Source organism: Mastomys coucha, unplaced genomic scaffold, assembly GCF_008632895.1.
Source record: "Mastomys coucha isolate ucsf_1 unplaced genomic scaffold, UCSF_Mcou_1 pScaffold14, whole genome shotgun sequence".
NCBI classification, from domain to species: domain Eukaryota; kingdom Metazoa; phylum Chordata; class Mammalia; order Rodentia; family Muridae; genus Mastomys; species Mastomys coucha.
In genome coordinates this window covers 64,932,212-64,951,247 of record NW_022196896.1, presented here as the reverse complement: position 1 = coordinate 64,951,247, position 19,036 = coordinate 64,932,212, and the positions used below count along the sequence as shown (strand labels likewise).

The 19,036-nt window shown below is 42.2% G+C and overlaps 1 protein-coding gene across 4 annotated transcripts in view; it reads right to left on the bottom strand.

The window, feature by feature from the left end:
* The window catches only part of Vwa3b (von Willebrand factor A domain containing 3B), a 160,110-nt gene that overhangs the window by 42,413 nt on the left and 98,661 nt on the right, over nt 1-19,036 (bottom strand). For all 4 annotated transcript variants that reach the window (XM_031367215.1, XM_031367213.1, XM_031367216.1 and 1 more), the window contains 4 exons: nt 16,837-16,967; nt 14,084-14,241; nt 7,034-7,141; nt 5,081-5,250 (listed from right to left, as the gene is read on the bottom strand). In XM_031367215.1, the coding sequence (XP_031223075.1) occupies nt 5,081-5,250; nt 7,034-7,141; nt 14,084-14,241; nt 16,837-16,967 (567 nt within the window). The remainder of the gene's footprint in view (nt 1-5,080; nt 5,251-7,033; nt 7,142-14,083; nt 14,242-16,836; nt 16,968-19,036) is intronic.

The window sequence follows — 19,036 nt, the reverse complement described above, 5'->3', positions numbered from 1 at the left end:
GAATATTCTCCTAAAGATCAGGACTCTAACTCCCACTCCTCCTGAATTTTTCCTTCACAACAACCCCAGGGTGGCATCTAGTTTTTATTAGTGTCTTAGTTAGGGTTTTACTACTGTGAACAGACACCATGACCAAGGCAACTCTTCGGACAATATTTAATTGGTGCTGGCTTACTAGGTTCAGAGGTTCAGTCCATTATCATCAAGACAGGAACATGGGAGCATCCAGGCAGGCATGGTATAGGAGGAACTGAGAGTTCTACATCTTCATCTGAAGGCCGCTAGGAGAAGACTGACTTCTAGACAGCTAGAATGAGGGTCTTAAGGCTCACACCCATAGTAACACACCTACTTCATCAAGGCCACACATCCTAATAGTACCAGTCCCTGGGCCAAGCGTATTCAAACCACCACAAGTAGTGTACAGGTGTATTAGCTTCACCATGGTATTTTTCAAACAAAATTGATTTTGTTCTTGCTGTTTCTCCTCCCTGCTCTCCCTCACACTTTTTACCTCTTCCGTGTGCCTTAGCCTCCTTCACATGTCACATGTGTCCTCTGCCTTCCTGCCTTTCCCCTCATGGTCTCCTACCACCTAGTTTCACAATTTGCATTGATTCTCATGCTATGTGCCTACAATAAATACTGAAAGTTAGGATCTAGGGGGGTTGGATGTCCTCCATAGTCTCGGGCATTTAAACACTTGGTTCCTGGCTAGTGGCATCACTTGGAGAGATTTCGGTGCTCTGGCCTTTTTGTGGGAAGTATGTCGTTGGAGGTAGCCTTAAAAATTAAAAGCCTTAGGAGCTGGAGAGATGGCTCAGCAGTTAAGAGCACTGACTGCTCTTGCAGAGGTCCTGAGTTCAATTCCCAGCAACCACATAGTAGCTCACAACCATCTGTAATGGTATCCGATGTCCTCTTCTGGTGTGTTTGAAAACAGCTACTGTGTACTCATATGTATAAAATAAATAAGTGAATCTTTAAAAAGGAAAGAAAGCCTGTGCCATATGCATATTTTTTTCTCTGCTTTGAGCTCACAGTAATGGATGTGAACTTGCCTTCCAGCTCTGGTCATGCCTGCTGTCTGTGGCTTGTGGCCATGTGTCTCTGCCCTGATAGATGCATATCCCTCTGGAACTATAAGCCAGAATTCCCTCTTCCTTCAATTGCTTTGGTCGCGACCTTTATCAGCAACAGAAAAATAACTGACATGGGACACACATATGAGATCATGTGAGTTCTGAGTTCTTGAGTCTGGGTCATGTCACTTAGTATAATACTTCCCAGATCTATAAGTCTCCCGCAGATTTCACAACCTCATTTTTTCTTTAACAGCTGGATAATATACCATTTATTATACATGTCACATTTTCATTATCCACTTATCTATTGAATGATATCTAGGCATCTCTGCTGTAGGATATGAAGTCCTTGGGTAGTATATTCGGATCAGATCATAGTCCTGTTTTTAATTTCTTGAGCAATGCTTCCATAATTGCTGTGCTAGTCCACGCTCCCCAGCGCTGGTTCAGGGCCCCTCCTTCCTCACATCCTCCACATTTGTGGTCATTTGTTGTCAGCCAATCTGACTGGGCTGAGACAGGATTATCTAAGTGGTTTAAATTAGCATTTCCTTGATTGCTAAGGATATCGAGGGCTTTCTGGAAAATATTTCTTGCTTGCTTGGAAAATGGTCTGTTTGGTTCATTACCCCATTTCTCAATAGGCAGTTTCACATTTAATTCTTTAATTCTTTTGGTTCTTTATATATGGCAGATACTCCTGTCTGAAGTACAGCTGGCAAAGATTTTTTTCTCCCCTCCTGTGGGTTGTGGGTTTGTACCTAGGATCTTTTCTTTGCTGCAGAGAAACATTTTCATCTCATGCCATCCTGTCCATTGTTTCTTGGGCCAGTTTCCTGTGCTGCTGGAGCGTTGTCTGGGACACTCTTGACTGTGCCTGTAACTTGAAATGTATTCCCTGGTTTTCCTCTGGCAGTTTTGGTGTCTTGCGTTTTAAACTTTGACCCGCTTTGAGTTGATGTCTCTCCCTGGGGAGAGTTGTCTGTCTAAGTTCATTCTTCCGAGGGGCGTATCCAGTTTTGTCAGGACCATCGGTTGAATAAGCAGCCTTGCTTCCTCATGAGTATGCTTTTGACACTGCCCCTTAAGGATCATTCTAGATCCTTTTTCTCTCTTCCTCATGTCATTCAGCAGAGCCAATATGACTCCGCCAATGCCAAGTGTCACCACGGAGTCCTTGCTGTCCGGTCTTGCCTCTGGACTCTCAGGCGCTCAGCATCACGTCTCTACAGTGTCCTTTACCTAGCAGCAAAGAGCCAGGGTAACTTTCTCCAGTGAGAAAAACCTCTCCCATTTTTTTTCAAGACAAAGTTGAAAGTCCTTAGTCAATCCAAGCTTTACTTTCTTAACACATATGTAGAGGCCAGAGGACGAACTGGCAGGGATAACTTTCCTATCCCACTCAAGTCAGTCTTGGTGGCAGAAGCCTTGACCCACCCAGCCTTATATATTTATTTAAACCTTTCCAATTTGATGGGTAGAGGGGTATCCAATTAGTTTCAGTTTGTATTTGTCCTACCTCATGTATCTGGTTACCCCTAGAGCTAAACATTTCTGTGTGTATCCTTGGCTTTCTCTCTCAGATTTTTCAGTGGAGTATTTATCATGTTCATGTCCTGTTGTGGTGAGGATGCATGTATGTGTGTGAACAGGCTGAACATTAGTACCAGTATATACTGATTCACATGTGTGCATTAATGATGTAATTCTTACAATCTCTCTCCATTGTATATGCTACAATGTTTTCTGATAACTGTTTCTACTTCATATGCTTTTATGCAGAATAGTATGTGTTAGTTCTTTGAGAACTTCATAAATGGTGGTAGTATGCATGCCCTTCCTCTATTTCCTCCCAGATCAATCCTCCCTCCCCTCCCTGCCCATTACTGTACCCTAACTTTTTCTAAACCCACTAGGTCTAACTGCGTTGCTCACATACTCTTGGGCATGGGGCCATTCGCTGGAGGTAGCATATTCTACTCACTAGGGCCCATACCTTAAAAAATTAACACTCACTCTCTCAGAGGCTATTATTTGCCAATAGCTCCTCAGCTAGTGATGGGATTTTGTGCCCATCTCCCCTGTCCATGCTGGGGTTTGGTATGGCTTAAGCTTGCATGGGTCTTGTATAGGCTGTCACATCTACTGTTGGTCGATAGACTGCCCCACTGTGTCCAGAAAACCCAGCATTTGTAGTCAGTCACTGCCTCTGCCTCTTTCTGCAGTGATCCATTTTGATGTAGTTAGGGGATAAATGTTCTCTTTATGGTTTCTTCTCTTGATCATATGCTTGTATTTCCCTAGCCTGCCACATTCATTTTTGAGAATTTTCCATTCCAGCATATCTCCAGTTTTGGGGAGAGTTACAAAGAGGAATGATATTAAGCTCAAGAAAACTCTACTTCCAGGGAGAAGTCACTAAACAGGTTTTCTTCCTAATAAAATCAAATATATCAATAAAAGAAATACACAGCACATGAAGAAAATGTCAGCATGCTTCCTGGAATATGTCAGTGTTCGCTCCACTTTGTTGCCCCTACAGCCTTGAGGCAAAGGTATGGCTGAGGCACAGTAGGTAACCAGTACCACTGACAACTTCCGGGGTAAAGGGCAGGGAGATGCTGACCTTCACTGGTTACAGTGTTAAATGTGACTAATGACTAAAAAAAAAAGTGAATTCCATCCATCCCTCTGCTGCTTTAAATACTCCAACCCCAGTGAGTTCAAAGCCAGTTAGCGCCCCTTTCATTTGCTTTTCTAAAAAAAGTCTTTTGAAGAGTCCCCAAATGTTCTCATGGGGGATTTCAAGTATGTAAAAAGCAGAGAGAATTACACAGTGAGACTTGTACTCCATGATGATCTTTTCCAAATTCAAGAACTACTCTGGCAGCTCCTCCCCTCCCCTTCCTGTCAGCAGCTCCTCCCCTTCCCCTTCCTGCCCTGCCTAGAGATCCTGAGGCAAATACCTCATCTTAGGGTGAGTCGTCCCTTCAGGATGCCCCACGCTCCGGTGCTGGGAAGCCTGATAGTTACTACTTAAACTTCCAGCATCTTGTACTCTCCAGGCAACAGTGGGACACGATCTTCTCATTTACATGGCTTCTGCCTTTGACACCCCACCATAATTTGGCTGCTTCAGAAATTGTTCTCCCTAAAGACAAGGATTTCTCCCTTCCAAAACGCTATGGCTCCTTATCAGTACAATTGATCTTTATGGTAGAGGTACTGGCTTCAGAACATATTACCACCACTGCCAATTCCAAATTTCTCAGATGCTTAAGTAAAACGGAGGGGTTTTCTGCATATAATATAACCTCCTACATCCTCCTCTATACCCTAAATTACAGATTATTCACAACACCAGCTACACTGTAGTTGCTACATAAATACCTGTAACAGGGAGACGAACATGCTCAACACAGAGGTGACTTTTGATCTAAGATTGGTTGGAGCTGTAGATAAAGGGCTTACAGACACTAAGGGCTAACAGAACCTAACTATACTTACATGGCCTTGGCTGCATATACCCTACCACAAACACTCATACTGAGGGATCTTTTTCTTCTCTAGGTATGTGATTACCTCAGATTTATCCTCCCCACTCCCCCTCTTTTCTTGCCTGTAGTGGCTTTCATAATGGAGAAAAAAATGTCATTCAACTTGGGAAGAGGAAGGGCCTCATCTCTTCAACAAAGCCTTCCTATCCTCGGTCTCTCACTCATAACTCCCATCTAGAGAGTTTTCAGCATCTCTGTAGATACACATGTCTCCCCAGCAACAAGAAGTTATGGACTTCCAGCTCAGGGAAGGCCAGTACCTCCCACCCTCGAAGGAGAAGTCTTAAGAATACCCACCTCTCCCTCTCCCATTCACATGTAACTTCTGTTAATACATCTCTGCTACAACTGTTCAAGACATTAAAGCAGACTATTTTTTTTTTTATTTATTTAAGCAGAAAAAAAAAACCCTCTTTAAACATGGGCACATCACGTTACCTCATCAAAGACCTTGGAGACAACATTCTTATTCAGGATGGTGGCATAGGTGGAGCTGTGGGGTACCATAGCCCCAGCCAAGGCATCTGCGATGGTGAGTTTCTTGGCCACCAGGCCATGAGTTTGGAGCCAGGTTTTGGAGGACATGTCCGAAGAGCTAAGAACACAGACTGTAGAGTTTAAAAATGTGCGATTTAGTCATTCACAAGCAAAACCAGAGCAGACTGTCCTCCTTAGATTAAAGCATTCACATGTGGTCACTAACTTGGCTTCCATTTCCACTGAGGCTTTCTGACAATTTGTCATCTAGATACTTGTTCATCAGCAGGATGCTCATTTCTGCGAAAGGAAGTGGAAGCTGTCTACTGGGTCATGTCAAGGATCGCTCACTTGTTCAGGTAGAGAGATAATGGTAGTCTACTTCTGAGGCCATAGCTTAACCTATTAGAGCAGGCTCTTGGGCAGAATGCATTAGCAGCTTCCACTGGAGTCGCAGGCATAGGTGATGTGACACACCCCTGCCTGACCTCCTCCCATGCAGAGAGCATCTCTCCGTGGAAAAATGTGATCATGGGACCCTTCTCCAAACCCACATTTAAAACACTTGGCAAGACTATGATGTACCAGCAATCATTCAGCATTAGGCTCCCTCACGACTGGTAGAGGAGCAACTTGACCAAAAGTTTCTATTCGGACACTTCTGTTTCATGGTTCTTCCACTTAGAATGGGAAACCAAAGGATGTTAGATTCTGTTGAATTGTTAAGTTCAAATGTTGAAATTAGCATTGGGGATTTTAAATGTATATCCTTATATAAACTTGAATTGTAAACAGAAAGGCCCTCTTCCTTCATTGAATTAGTAGCAGATCAAAGGAAAGCAGTTCAGGTGTGAGTTGGTTAAATGCTTGAGAACAGTAATCATGTGCTAAGTCCCATAAAGAGTGGACTGCATGCAGCTAGCTGAGAACATGAACTCTAGCAGAAGGCATGCAGTCAGATAAGGACACACAAGCTAGCAGACTGCATGGAACTGGCTAAGGACTTGCAAGCTAGCAGACTGCATGCAGTTGGGTGAGAACGTAATCTCGTTTGGAATGTTTCCCCACACAGCAGTGTTGAAGCAAACAGAGTCTGATCAGACCATGACAAGTTAACACAGGTGGACATTTGTCACTCAGGCACTTCCTACTTCAGAAAGGATTCTGTGCTGTGCTTAGGATTTACTAAATAAGTATTCAGAATGTAGTGATCACACTATAGGGAGCAACCTATCCCATGAGACAATTTTAAAAAGAATTGTCTCATAACCAGCCACTGAGTGGACAAGTTATATTACCTCCCTCACTCTTAGTCTTAAAACTCTGACAGTTAGCCAGGCAGTGGTGGCGCATGCCTTTAATCCCAGCACTTGGGAGGCAGAGGCAGGCGGATTTCTGAGTTCGAGGCCAGCCTGGTCTTCAGAGCTACACAGAGAAACCCTGTCTCGAAAAAGCCAAAAAACCAAAAAACAAAACAAAACAAAACAAAACAAACAAACAAACAAACAAAAAACTCTGACAGTTAAAACCAGAAAGAGGCTGACTGGGTGGCATCTCCTATAAATAGAAAGATAAAAATTACACTATTATGAAGTGTGAGAACTTTGGTTCAAAGCACAGAGTGGTAACAAATATCCCTCCTGACACTATGACTGAGTGCGCCATGAATGTGCCCAACACCCAGATACAAGTAGTACAAACCTAGCCCTAAGAAAACCCAGTGCAGTAGGGTAGGGTTGCCTGATTTACCAGGGAGCCTTTGAGGGAAGAATCTGCAACATTTTGCAAGGGTGACCTTTTATTTTTATTATTTTCTTAACTCCCTCAAACACATTTCGCCCAGGTCTTTCAGGCATAGACCAGTGGGCAAAAAGATGAATATGGCTTCCTGGGTAGGAGGACTGGTGCGCTTGCCTCTGTTGCTGAGAGCGGAGGTGGAGCTCTGGGAGCTGGAGCTGCCCTTGTGAATGCTGCTCTTGAAGTTGGAGATGTAGCTTCTGAGGATGCTTGTTTTGGTCGATTCTGTTGATACCATAGAGAGAGGGTTATAGGAGTTGATGGAAGGAGATCTTCAATCAGCTAGAACTACTTTGTTAAGTCAATGTAACATTAGACTGGAGACTATCAATCAAGAAGGTGCTTGCTCTGGGAGCCTGAGTCTGATCCTCGGAAACTATTTGAAAGTAAAAAGCCAGGTGTGGTAGAGTATGCTTGTAATCCTATCACCGTGTGTGTGTGTGTGTGTGTGTGTGTGTGTGTGTGTGTGTGTGTGTGTGTGTGACTTCTTTGGTGCTTGCTAATTCCCCAGTCTAGCCTGCTAGCCTATTGGGAGAGAGGTCCAGGCCACTGAAAAACTCTGCGTCAAAACAAAACAAAACAAACAAGGAAAAACACTCTAATTCCTTCATAAGTATACACACACATGCATGAATGCATATGTGCACATACACACACTATCTCCCCCATAAGTATATGCCATGTACACATACATATACAAATGAATGCACACACACACATACCTTATCTCCTCCATAAGTACACACACTGTGTTATCTTACACACACATATACATATGCACACACACCCCCCAAAAAATAATATAACTGTACAAAATATATTAGCCACTGGGATGATAGATTGTGGTTCTTCGCTGAGACAATGTAGGCAATATTTAAGATGCTGTCTTAGTTAGCTTTAACTGACACAGCCTAGAGTCACCTGGGAGGGACTGCTCAAATCAGATTAGCCTGTGGAGGTAGTCTTGATTGTTAGTTGGTGTGAGAGGACCCTGCCTACTGTGGGTGGCACCATTCCTTATGCAGGCAGGCCTGGGCCATATGAGAAGGCTAGTTAACCACGGTCCTGGTAAAGCAGCAGGTCATTCTTGGATTTGCTTCAAGTTCCTGTAAGAATTCCAGTCCTGTCTTTCCTCAGTGATGGACCATAAAAATGAAATAAACCTAAGTTTGTGTGTGTGTGTGTGTGTGTGTGTGTGTTTTTTTTTTTTTTTTAGTCAGGGTGTTTAATCACAGCAACAGGAAGCAAACTAGAAAATATATACATGGCTGCTTCAGTATTTGAATACACACAAACACACACACACACACACACACACACACACACACACAATCTACCCCATCACCAGGCCAAAGGAGAAAACTCATATATCAATAGAAAGAAAAGTACCTAACAAAATCCAGCACCCATTTGTGATGAGAAATAAAAGCCTTCCAGAAAGCTAAATGAAGCACATTCAAAGCTTGGTAAAGAATATATGCAAATCTGCACAGCTGAAATCATATTCAATTGGGGAAAATTCCTTCCCCCTAATATTAGGAGAAAACAAAATGGTGGCCACTCACTGTTATTAAGAATAAAAGTAGGGATTCTGGCCACTGGCATGGGGCAAGAAGGTGAAATAAAGCCAGAAATAAGAAATACAAGAGTGTCCCTACTTATATAGTGTACTGGCTGGTTTTGTGTATCAACTTGACACAGGCTGGAGTTACAACAAAGAAGGGAGTGTCAGTTGGGGAAGTGCCTCCATGAGATCCAGCTGTGGTACATTTTCTCAATTAGTGATCAAGGGGGTAGGGCCCCTTGTGGGTGGTGCCATCCCTGGGCTGGAAGTCTTGGGCTCTATAAGAGAGCAGGCTGAGCAAGGCAGGAGAAACAAGCCAGTAAGGAACATCTCTCCATGGCCTCTGTGTCAGCTCCTGCTTCCTGACTTGCTTGAGTTCTGGTCCTGACTTCCTCTGGTGATCAACAGCAATGTGGAAATGTAAGCTGAATAAACCCTTTCCTCCCCAACTTGCTTCTTGGTCATGATGTTTGTGCAGGAATAGAAGCCCTGACTAAGACATATAGGGTACCCAGGCAGAAAAAGACAAAATAGTCCACTCAAAGTAGAACTCGTCATACTATTGATTTCAGCAAAGTTACCAGTTACAGACTCAACAAAAACCAGGCACTGTTTTTATGGGATATGCTGAAAACTGTGAAACGCCACTGTTAGCCATAAGAAGACTCACATGCATGGGGAGACATTCCACACTTATGAACTGGGGCATCTGCCAAGCAGAGTCACATTCAGTGCAATTGCTAGTGAAATCCCAGAGAGTTTTATAATAGAAATGGACAAATGCATTCTAAAGTTCACACAAAAGCATCAAGTCCTAGAATAACTAAAATATTCCTTAGAATAAAAACAGTAGTGAACTCATGATCTGTAATGTTGACACACCATCAGTCAACACCATACGGTACTGGCAAAGGGAAAGAAATGGATCAATAGAACAGAACACAGAAACTAGATTAGATTCAATGCATATAAATATGCTCCATTGATCTTTACAAATGTGTAAAGTTAATGAAAAGAAGTATTTGGTTTCTAAAAAAAGATTTGTTTGTATTATATATGTGTGTGTGTGTGTGTGTATTTTTTTTCTGTATATATGTACGTACACCATGTTTGTGTCTGGTGTCACAGAGGCCAGAAGAAGATGTCAGATCCACTGAAACCGGAGTTAAAGCATTATGGGTTGCCATGTGTTGGGGGAGGAAAATATTAGTGCAGCAGGAGGCCTGTGATTAGACAGAGAAAAGGGAGGAGAAAGGAGAGAGAGAGAGAGAGAGAGAGAGAGAGACAGAGACAGAGAGACAGAGAGACAGAGAGAGAGAGAGGAAGGGAGAGAGAGAGAGGGAGGAAGGGAGAGAGAGAGAGAGAGAGAGAGAGAGAGAGAGAGAGAGAGAGAGAGAGAGAAGAGAGAGAGAGAGAGAGAGAGGGAGAGAGACTGGAGAGAAAAAAAGGAGAAGCCAAGATGGAGGTGGATGGACATGAAAAAGATCTTGACCCTGCATGGTTTTTAAATCATAGCAGGATAGAATAATTGGGATAATTTGTCTAATACGGTGGGCAGCTTTTATCATTATCAATTGGTTCTGAAAGTACTGTATTGGCATCTTGTGAACTGAGAATTTATTGATATATAAATCTCTGACCTGTTAATTATAAGCTTCTAGAGTTTTGTTTCTACCGGGATGCTGGGTATTGTGGGGGCTGACCACTGACAGATGGTTGTTGCATAGGGCTGGCATAGCAGCTAATGGAACTTGGGAGCTCCTGTCCCACCAGAGAGTTGGCAGGCAGAGAGTAGCTGGATGGAGCATGGGAACTTGGTGGTACGTTTTTAATATTTCCTGCAACAGTGTGGGTGCATAAAACTGAACCTAGGTCCTCTGCAAGAACAAGTGCTCTTTAATGTTGAACTGTCTCTCTAGCCCTGAACTATTATTTTTTGTTTTGTGTATGGGAATACAGGAAATACAGCTATAATTAAGGGGCATTTGAAGGTAATATGAAAACCTAATGTTGTAGAAACTTTCTAAAATATATACATATATGAAAGCGATCTAAATGAAGTCTCCAAATACTGGGGAGACAGAGTCCCAAATGTCCATCTCCTGTCACCAATGGAAGCTTCCAATACAAGGATTGAGTTATATATAATTGAGTTGCTGGCCAAGGAGGCCCCATGGAGACCCCCAAACTACCCAGGCTGTTGCCAAGACTATAGGTTGCTCTCAACAAACTGACAGCAAGTCCCCATTGCTGCAGACAATGCCTACACAACTCACTGAAAATGGAGATGTCAAGCTGGTACCTACAGAGAGCCTCCACCCGTAGATTCCAGCATGTTTGGTACAGGAATATACCCTGCATGCTCTGAAAAGAAAAATGTTAAGGCAAAGCAGCCACATGTCCTTTATCTACATTGGTGTACCGCCAGCAAGATGTGCTAGGGCAGTGGTGGCACAAAGCTTGTAGGAGTAACCAGCCAATAGGTGATTTGACCTAAGCCCCACTCTACCAGATGGGTACTACACCCAACACTCCTTAGGGGACCAATAACCAAGACTAGAATAAATAGCCCAGGGATCTAGGATAAAATCAAATAATTCTGGTCTAAAAAAAAGAAAAGAAAAGAAAGAAAAAAATGTAGCAATAAAATGACTCCTAGTGATATTCTACTATACTCAGATCAGTGCCTTGTCCAGCTATCAAAGAAGCTGCCTCCTACAACAGATGAGAATAAATATAGAAACCTACAGCCAGACATTATGCAGAGAGTGAGAGACCTTGGAACACTCAGCCATAAATGAGATGTCTCCATCAAATCGCTCCCTTCAGAAGAGGTAATGGAAAGCGAGTAAGCCAGAAGGGACAGAGGAACCAAGAAGGCAAGGCGCTCTAGATCATGTGAGTAAAGTTCCTATGAACTTGCAGAGACTGGAGCAGCAGGCACAGGGCCTTCAGAGGTCTGCAACATGTTCTCTGTGTGTAGATTACAGCTTCCAGTTTAGTGTTTTTGTGAGATTCCTGAGTGTGCGAGTGAGTGGGCCTCTGATTCCTGTGCCTTTTCTTGGGCTCTTTGCCTTCCGTTGGCTTGGTTTGTCTTGTCCAACTTCAATGTGATAGTTTTTGTTTTACCTTATTATATTTTATTTTCTTATTTTTTAAATGAATGAATGAATGAATGAATGAATGAAACCTAGCCACTAGGGTAAAGATCAACAACTGAACTGTCTCTTATACCTGCTAGGAGAGGGAATATCAGTTTTCTCCAATAGAGTGACACTGGGCATATCAACCATTCCAGAACAGGCCTCATGTTCAGGAGTAGATGACCAACATATAGTGGCCTCCACAGCTTTTTTGTGTGCTTTTATTGGGTTATGGTTTGGTGGGGTTTTGTTTTGTTTTGGGGGAGGGGGATGGTTTTATTTCATTTTCTTGGTTTGGAGGGCTTTCATAGTTGAATTGTGGTATGGTTCATTGAGAGAACTCAAAATTGGGTGAGTAAAGAGAGGGAGAGGATCTAGGACTTGGGGGTGAGGAAGAATATGACCAAAATGTATTTAAATTTAATATAATGTAGAGAGAGTATCTTAATGTCTATATGGATGTCTCACCAGTCAATAAAAAAATCTGATGGCCCATGGCTTAGACAGGAAATAGGAGGTGGGATATCTGGGAGGCAGAAAGGATTCTGGGAGAGAGTGAAGCATGGGAAGATCCACCCAGGAAGATGTGAGGAGATGAATGTGTGGTAACTGAGCACAGGTTACCAGCCCCATGGCAGAAGGTAGGTTAAAATAAATGGTTATCTTAAGTTATAATTCTGGTCAAAGGAGAGCCTAGCTATATGGCCAAGGTGTTTGTAAATATATTTTGAGTTCTTATTTCTAGGAGCATGGGACTGGGAGAAAGAACCTATTTTAATTAATTTTAAATAATAAAAATAAAATTTTATTTTAAATAAGAATTTTAAATAATAAAACTATTACAACAGTAATAAAAAAACAAATCATAGTATAGTAATAACCATAGTCCCAAATAAGAGAGAGAGAGAGAGAAAGAGAGAGAGAGAGAGGGAGGGAGAGGGAGAGGAAAAGAAGAAAGAGAAGAAAAGGAGAGAGAGATCAGAGGGAAAGAAGATATTTTGATCTGAATCTCAAACCTTATACAGAATGTCGCATAATAAAGAAAAACATGCAATTTCTAGGAAAAGAAATAATCTTCAAAACTTAGAGCTAGAATTTATATTTGATACCAAAGTTAGGATCCAAGAAAGAAAACCTGATCCATTAGAGTCCTCTGCTTGCTGAAGGACCCTACTGTGGAAGGAAGGACAAGCCACAAAAAGAGAAAAAAGATTCCAGGTGGCTGATCTGAGGCCTCATGTCTAAAACATATGAGGAACTCTTAAAATTCACCCATCACCCTACAAGCTCACTGATGTATCACCAGAGGTGACCGCTGACTGGCAAACAGCCCTAATAGTGACAAGCATGAGGACAGCCGACATCATTAGCAACTACAGAAACTCGAATTAAAATCACTGTGAGCTGTCACACAAGCATCAGGGAGATAAAGATCTTAAAGACATGGTAAGATATGCTGTTGAAGATGTATAATAACTGGTCACTTGCTCAGGCAAAATGGCACAGTTGCTTTAGAAAAACTGGTAATTTTCTTTACAGTGAAATGTTGAATTACCATGGGGCGTGGCAGCTCTACTCTTAGCTATTCACCCTCATTAAACAAAAGCTAAGAGATCCACCGAATTTGTACATGAATGCTCACAATCTGCTTTATTTATAATAGGCTAACTTAGATGCAGTTTGGATTAATCAACAGATCATTTATCTGTTAATTTATCTGTTAAGCCAGTTGTGGTACATATACCACCTGGAATACTACTCACCAATAAAAAAGGAATGAACTGTTGACACCTGTAAAATCTTGCATACATTTATAAAAAATTATGCTGAGTGAGAAAAGTGAGAAATATTACTATAGTATGATTTGTTTTTATTTTTATTATATTTTATTATTTATTATTTATATTATTATATATTATGTATATAAATATATGAACATAGTGATTCCCAAAGACCAAAGAAAAGTATGTAAGGTGTGGGGGTGTGACTATAAATGGGCAACCTACAGGACCCTCATGGCCATGGAATTACCCTGCATCCTGAGTATAGGGGTAACAGTATGTGCCTGCACACTTGATTAAAAACACAGTCAGACAAGAAAAGTTGGGACAATCTTAAGAAAAACATTGCATTTTAACAATATCAATATCCTGGTTGTAGTGTTGTGATATGATTCTGTGAGATATTACCACAGAAGGGAGTTGGAGGGGGGAGGGACAACTACAGGATAAAGCTATTTATGATATCATGCCAGTTGTCTTAAAATTGAATTGAAAAATTATGCACAAGAGGTTGAGGGTAGCTCAGAGGTGGTGGTTTTGTCAGGAATGAGCAAGACACCCAAATAAACAAACTGAATACTTAAATTAGGTTTTAAAAGAAATCCCACTTGGGTTTGGTTTTAGTCTATCTCACTGGAGGAAAATCAGGCGAGAGTCATGCCATCCTGTGCCCAGATACCTGCATGAAGGATTTTCTTTTTCTGTGTCTTTTCCTCCAAAAGCTTCAATGACCCTGTAGACACATTTGGGGATGAAGAAGCCATTGAATCAGTGTCGGCTTGAGAGTTTGCCCGTTTTTCTGGCGTTGAAACCATGGATGAGATTTCCTTTTGATGCCTGTTTGATTCAGATTTTTTTTTTTTAAGTAGACCAATAAAAAAAGGGATAAAAGGAGAAGACCATTTCTTAATGGAAGAGAAAACCATTAATCCATCCACACTGAACACTCCAGACTTAAAGACGTGGGCATCCCCAAGCTGTCCTCTCAGGATAGCCGCTTCTAACTAAGAGCATTGGCAAAATGGGGTGGCCAAAAATACATGTATTAATCTGATTTTCCTATTCATCAAAACTCAGTCTTCCTATTATCAAATTAAGCATTAATATGCCTCAGTGCATGGACATAGGAGCGTGGTCAGGACATAGGAGCATGGTCAGGTTCAGCCCGAGTCAGGTGGTGTGGCTCCCATCACAGCTCTGTTCCTACCAGATATGTGACCTCACTGAAGTCACACAGTCCATTCTAAGCTTTCTTGGTCCATCACACGATGACTACACAGGACAGCTGTGAGGATGAACGGAAGGAAGCACTGGCTGTAAGCACACAAAAATTATGGGAAGCTAATTCTCCAACCCCAGTGTCATCTAGCAAGCTCTTGTAAAGGTATAGACTTCCCACGCCTGCCAAGATGGCAGCAAATGATTCTGGAGAATCTCTGAGGCCAGGAGGGATCCAGAAATGCTCAAGTCTCTTCCTGGGCGTTTCTATCTCTGGGCTCTGAAAACATCAGCCACGGAAGAGCTGTGTGGCCCTGCCCTGTGTTCCAACCTTTGTGTGACTCTATCCACACTGTGCGTCCTGAGGCAGAAAAGACCAGAACTCTTGCACCTACTTCTCCTGACGCATGGTTTGCCTCAGTTTAAAAAAAAAAAAAAAAAAAGAGAGTCTGTTACATTTTAATTCATTATTTATTTATTTTCACTTAATGGAAAACTTCAAAATGGTTGTCTGTTGTTAATAGCTAAGTGGGAGAAATCGCTTTCCTAACACCATCAAGTAGAAAGGAAGTGGGAGAAGTTTGGCACCTGCAGACTTGAGGCACAGCTTTCTGCTCTTCTCTGTTACCTCAGAGTTCCTGCCTGCCTTGGGTTCCTACACCAAGCTTCCTATCACCACCTTACAAATGGGAACACCGAGCCTCCTTAGGATTAAGTAATTTGCCCAAAGTGTAACAGTTGCAGTAGTAAAAGTTTCTGCTTCCAACACCCAAACCTCTCAGCCCTTGAAACAGAAGAGCACAGCATGGGCTTCTTAGACAACAAACAGCCGACCAAATCCAATTGTCTAAGCAACAGGTGCCGGTTTTGGTAAGAGTTTGTTTAAACAGCTTCCTTAAAAGGAAAGTAGCTAAGGTGCTGGGTGAAAGAACAGAGAAGCTGGTTATACTCAGGGAATGTTTGCTTACTTGGTTTTCAGTTTATTTGCAACATTTAGAAGCACATTTGTGCTTCGCAAATTCCCAAAAGAAAACACTACAGGGCTGGCAAGATGGCTCAGCCCGTAAGAGCACTGACTGCTCTTCCGAAGATCCTGAGTTCAGATCCCAGCAACCACATGGTGGCTCACAACCATACATAATGAGATCTGACGCCCTCTTTTGGTGTGTCTGAAGACAGCTACAGAGAATTACTCCAGAGAGAGCGGGGCTGGCAGAGGTCCTGAGTTCAGTTCCCAGCAGCCACACATATGATAGCTCACGGCCATCTGTACAACCTTAAATAAATAAATAAATAAACACTACAAAAATCTCCTTCTAAGACAATCCACTACAGGATAGGCCTCTCTTCTCCAAATTTGGTGTCTGCACTAATGCTTAATTTGTTAATAGGAAGAGTTTGTTTAGATGAATAAAAGGTTCTGGTTAATAGATGTATTTTCAGAGGCAGGTGGATTTCTGAGTTCGAGGCCAGCCTGGTCTACAGAGTAAGTTCCAGGACAGCCAGGACTACACAGAGAAACCCTGTCTCAAAAAACCGGAAAAAAAAAAAAAAGATGTATTTTCATCTTTCCATTGGCTATCTCCCTTTTAGATATCTTCCTGGTGGACTAGGCATGAGTGTCTGCACAAACAACCTTAAGTCACTTAAATAAGTTTTAACACGTTTCCAGAGAGTTGGGATCAGTTGTGATTTTGTTGGAACCATAAATGAGAATCATGATATGGTGTAGAAAAAGAACGGAAAGGTATCTATCCCAAACCTGTCACCACGGGCCTGATAAGGAAGCAGATCCCAGGACACAGGAAGGTGTGGGAGGAAGTTAAGGTGTCTGTCACAGTTATACAAAATGCACCCCAGACCACAAGCCTTGATCTCTGGGCTTGATCTCAAGCTCAGGCACCACTCCCTGTCTTAACACCGCTCAAGGGTGGGGGTAGCTTTCTATAATAGATGGAGTATATAAAGTGTATATGTGACTACCTCTAGCCACGGTTACTAGACCATCCTCTTTCCGTAAAAATTCCTAACGTGACTATACTACATGCTTCTCTCATTAGATTGCCTAAACCCCTTCAGAAAAGGGAGAGCAGGAGGGGGTAGATGAGGATGGGAGGGAACAAAGGAGGGGTGTGGTGAGAGTGGAAGCAGGGGAGAGTCGGGTAGAGTCGGGGAGAGAACCCAGCCACAGTGATAGGCAGTTTGGAAGCTCACTTGCTATCTGTGTCCTTGTCTGCATTGTACCACCAGTCGTTGACTAAGGACTCGGTGTATAGATCCTGCATCTTCTTCAGGTTGCTGTAACCCTGCTGCATTTCCTGAAGCAGAAGGTTCAGATCTTCATCCTGCAGAAATGAGAAGCGAACGCGTCACTAGCTCCTGCGAGAGCACAGACACCTTGGACAGAAGACTTACTACCTCACAGAAGCTTGGAGGTTAAAAGTACCAATCGCCCTTCCAGAGGTCCTGAGTTCCCAGTGACCAACCACATGGTAGCTCACAACCATCTGCAATGAGGTCTGATGCCCTCTTCTGGCCTGCAGACGTACATGCAGGGAGAATTCTGTATACGTAATAAATAAATCTTTAAAAAAAAAAAAAAATCAGCCGGGCGGTGGTGGCACAAGCCTTTAATCCCAGCACTTGGGATGCAGAAGCAGGCGGATTTCTGAGTTTGAGGCCAGCCTGGTCTACAGAGTGAGTTCCAGGACAGCCAAGGCTACACAGAGAAACCCTGTCTCAGGAAAAAAAAAAAAAATCTTGTGGGATTCTTTCACTATCCCATGTCCAACCAGATTTATGGTTTATTATTCACGTAAAAGAAAGGGAATTTACGTAGTCACACTTGTAACATCATTATGACAAAAGCAATAAACATACCTAGTGCCTCCCCAAACACACCCCTCACCCCAACTTGTAACTCTGGACCTCCTTCCTATAACCCCTCTCCCCAGTTACCAAGCTACTACTCAACATTTCCTGTCCCTTAAAATTAGTTTGAATTTCTATATATGGAATCATAGGATAAATGCTTGAACCCTCTGGGGCTCCCTTCACTCATTATCATTTTGAAATTCATTCATATTATAGTGTGAAACTGTCACTCATTCCTTTTATTGTTAAGTAGTGTTCTTCTATATAATAAATATAAAAACATATCCATTCACTTGCTTACAGGTAGCTGAGATGTTCCAGGCTTGTGCTGATACAGAGAACACTATGAACACGTGTGGATGCATCATTTGTGTGGACATATGCTTCCAGTTATTTTTGGCAAACAGGAGCCTAAGATAACTAGATCATGTGGATGGTGACCTCACTGTTTGTGAAGAACTACCACATTGTTTTCAGTCTATAATCCCACCAATCAGGTAGGAGTCCCAGACCATCCACATCCTTGCAAATGTATAGCATAAATGGTGGCTGAATCCCTGCCATTCTGACACCTGTAGGCTAGTATTTACTTGTGGTTTTAATGTGGATTTCTTGTTGCTAATCATGATTTCCATGGTTTTTTACCAAGCACATATTCTTTTGTTAATGTCTTGTTTTACCCTAAAACATGGTCTTGCTATATATCCCAGGTCAGCCTTGAACTCATGGTCCTCCTGGCTCTATATCTTCACTGGTGGGATTCTGATAAACTGTCTGCTTAAAAAATTTGCCCATATTTTGGGTTTCTTCATTATTGAGTTTTGAGAATGTTTTAATATTCAGGGTATAAGTCATTTAGTAGACACAGAATTTGAAAACATTTCCCTCCTATTCCACAGGATTTCTTTTCAGTATTGTAGCTGTCTTTTCAATGAGGAAGCTTTGAATATTGATTTATTCCAAATGACCAATTTATTAGTATATGGAATATATATATATGTATATATATTCAGAAATCTGCCTGCCTCTGCCTCCCAAGTGCTGGGATTAAAGGCGTGCGCCACCACCACCCAGCTGGATTATAATTTTTATAACCTATCTAAGACTATTTTTTTTTCAGGTAGGTATTGTGGCATGTGTCTTCAACCTTAGCCCCCAGGAGGTCAAGGTAAGAGAACCAAGAGTTTGGGGTCAGCCTGGGCTACATAGGGAGACCCTGTCTTCCAACTTGTTCTTCAGAAAAGGTATTTTGGTAATTTTAAACCCTTTGCCTTTCCCTTTTAGGATCAGTTTGCTGATGGGTATGTATGTGTGCGCATGCATGTGCATGACCTTGTATCTGTGTGTATGCATGTGTTTGCATGTGTATGCATGTGTGCATGTGATGCATGTGAATGTGCAGATACAGGCACACAGAGTTCAGGTGAGACACTGATTTCAGGTTCCTTCTACCCTTTCTATGTTCTGCCTCTAACACAGGCTCTCAGTGAATCAGAGACTTCGAGACTTCGAATCTCAGTTATGCTGATGGCAGCAACTG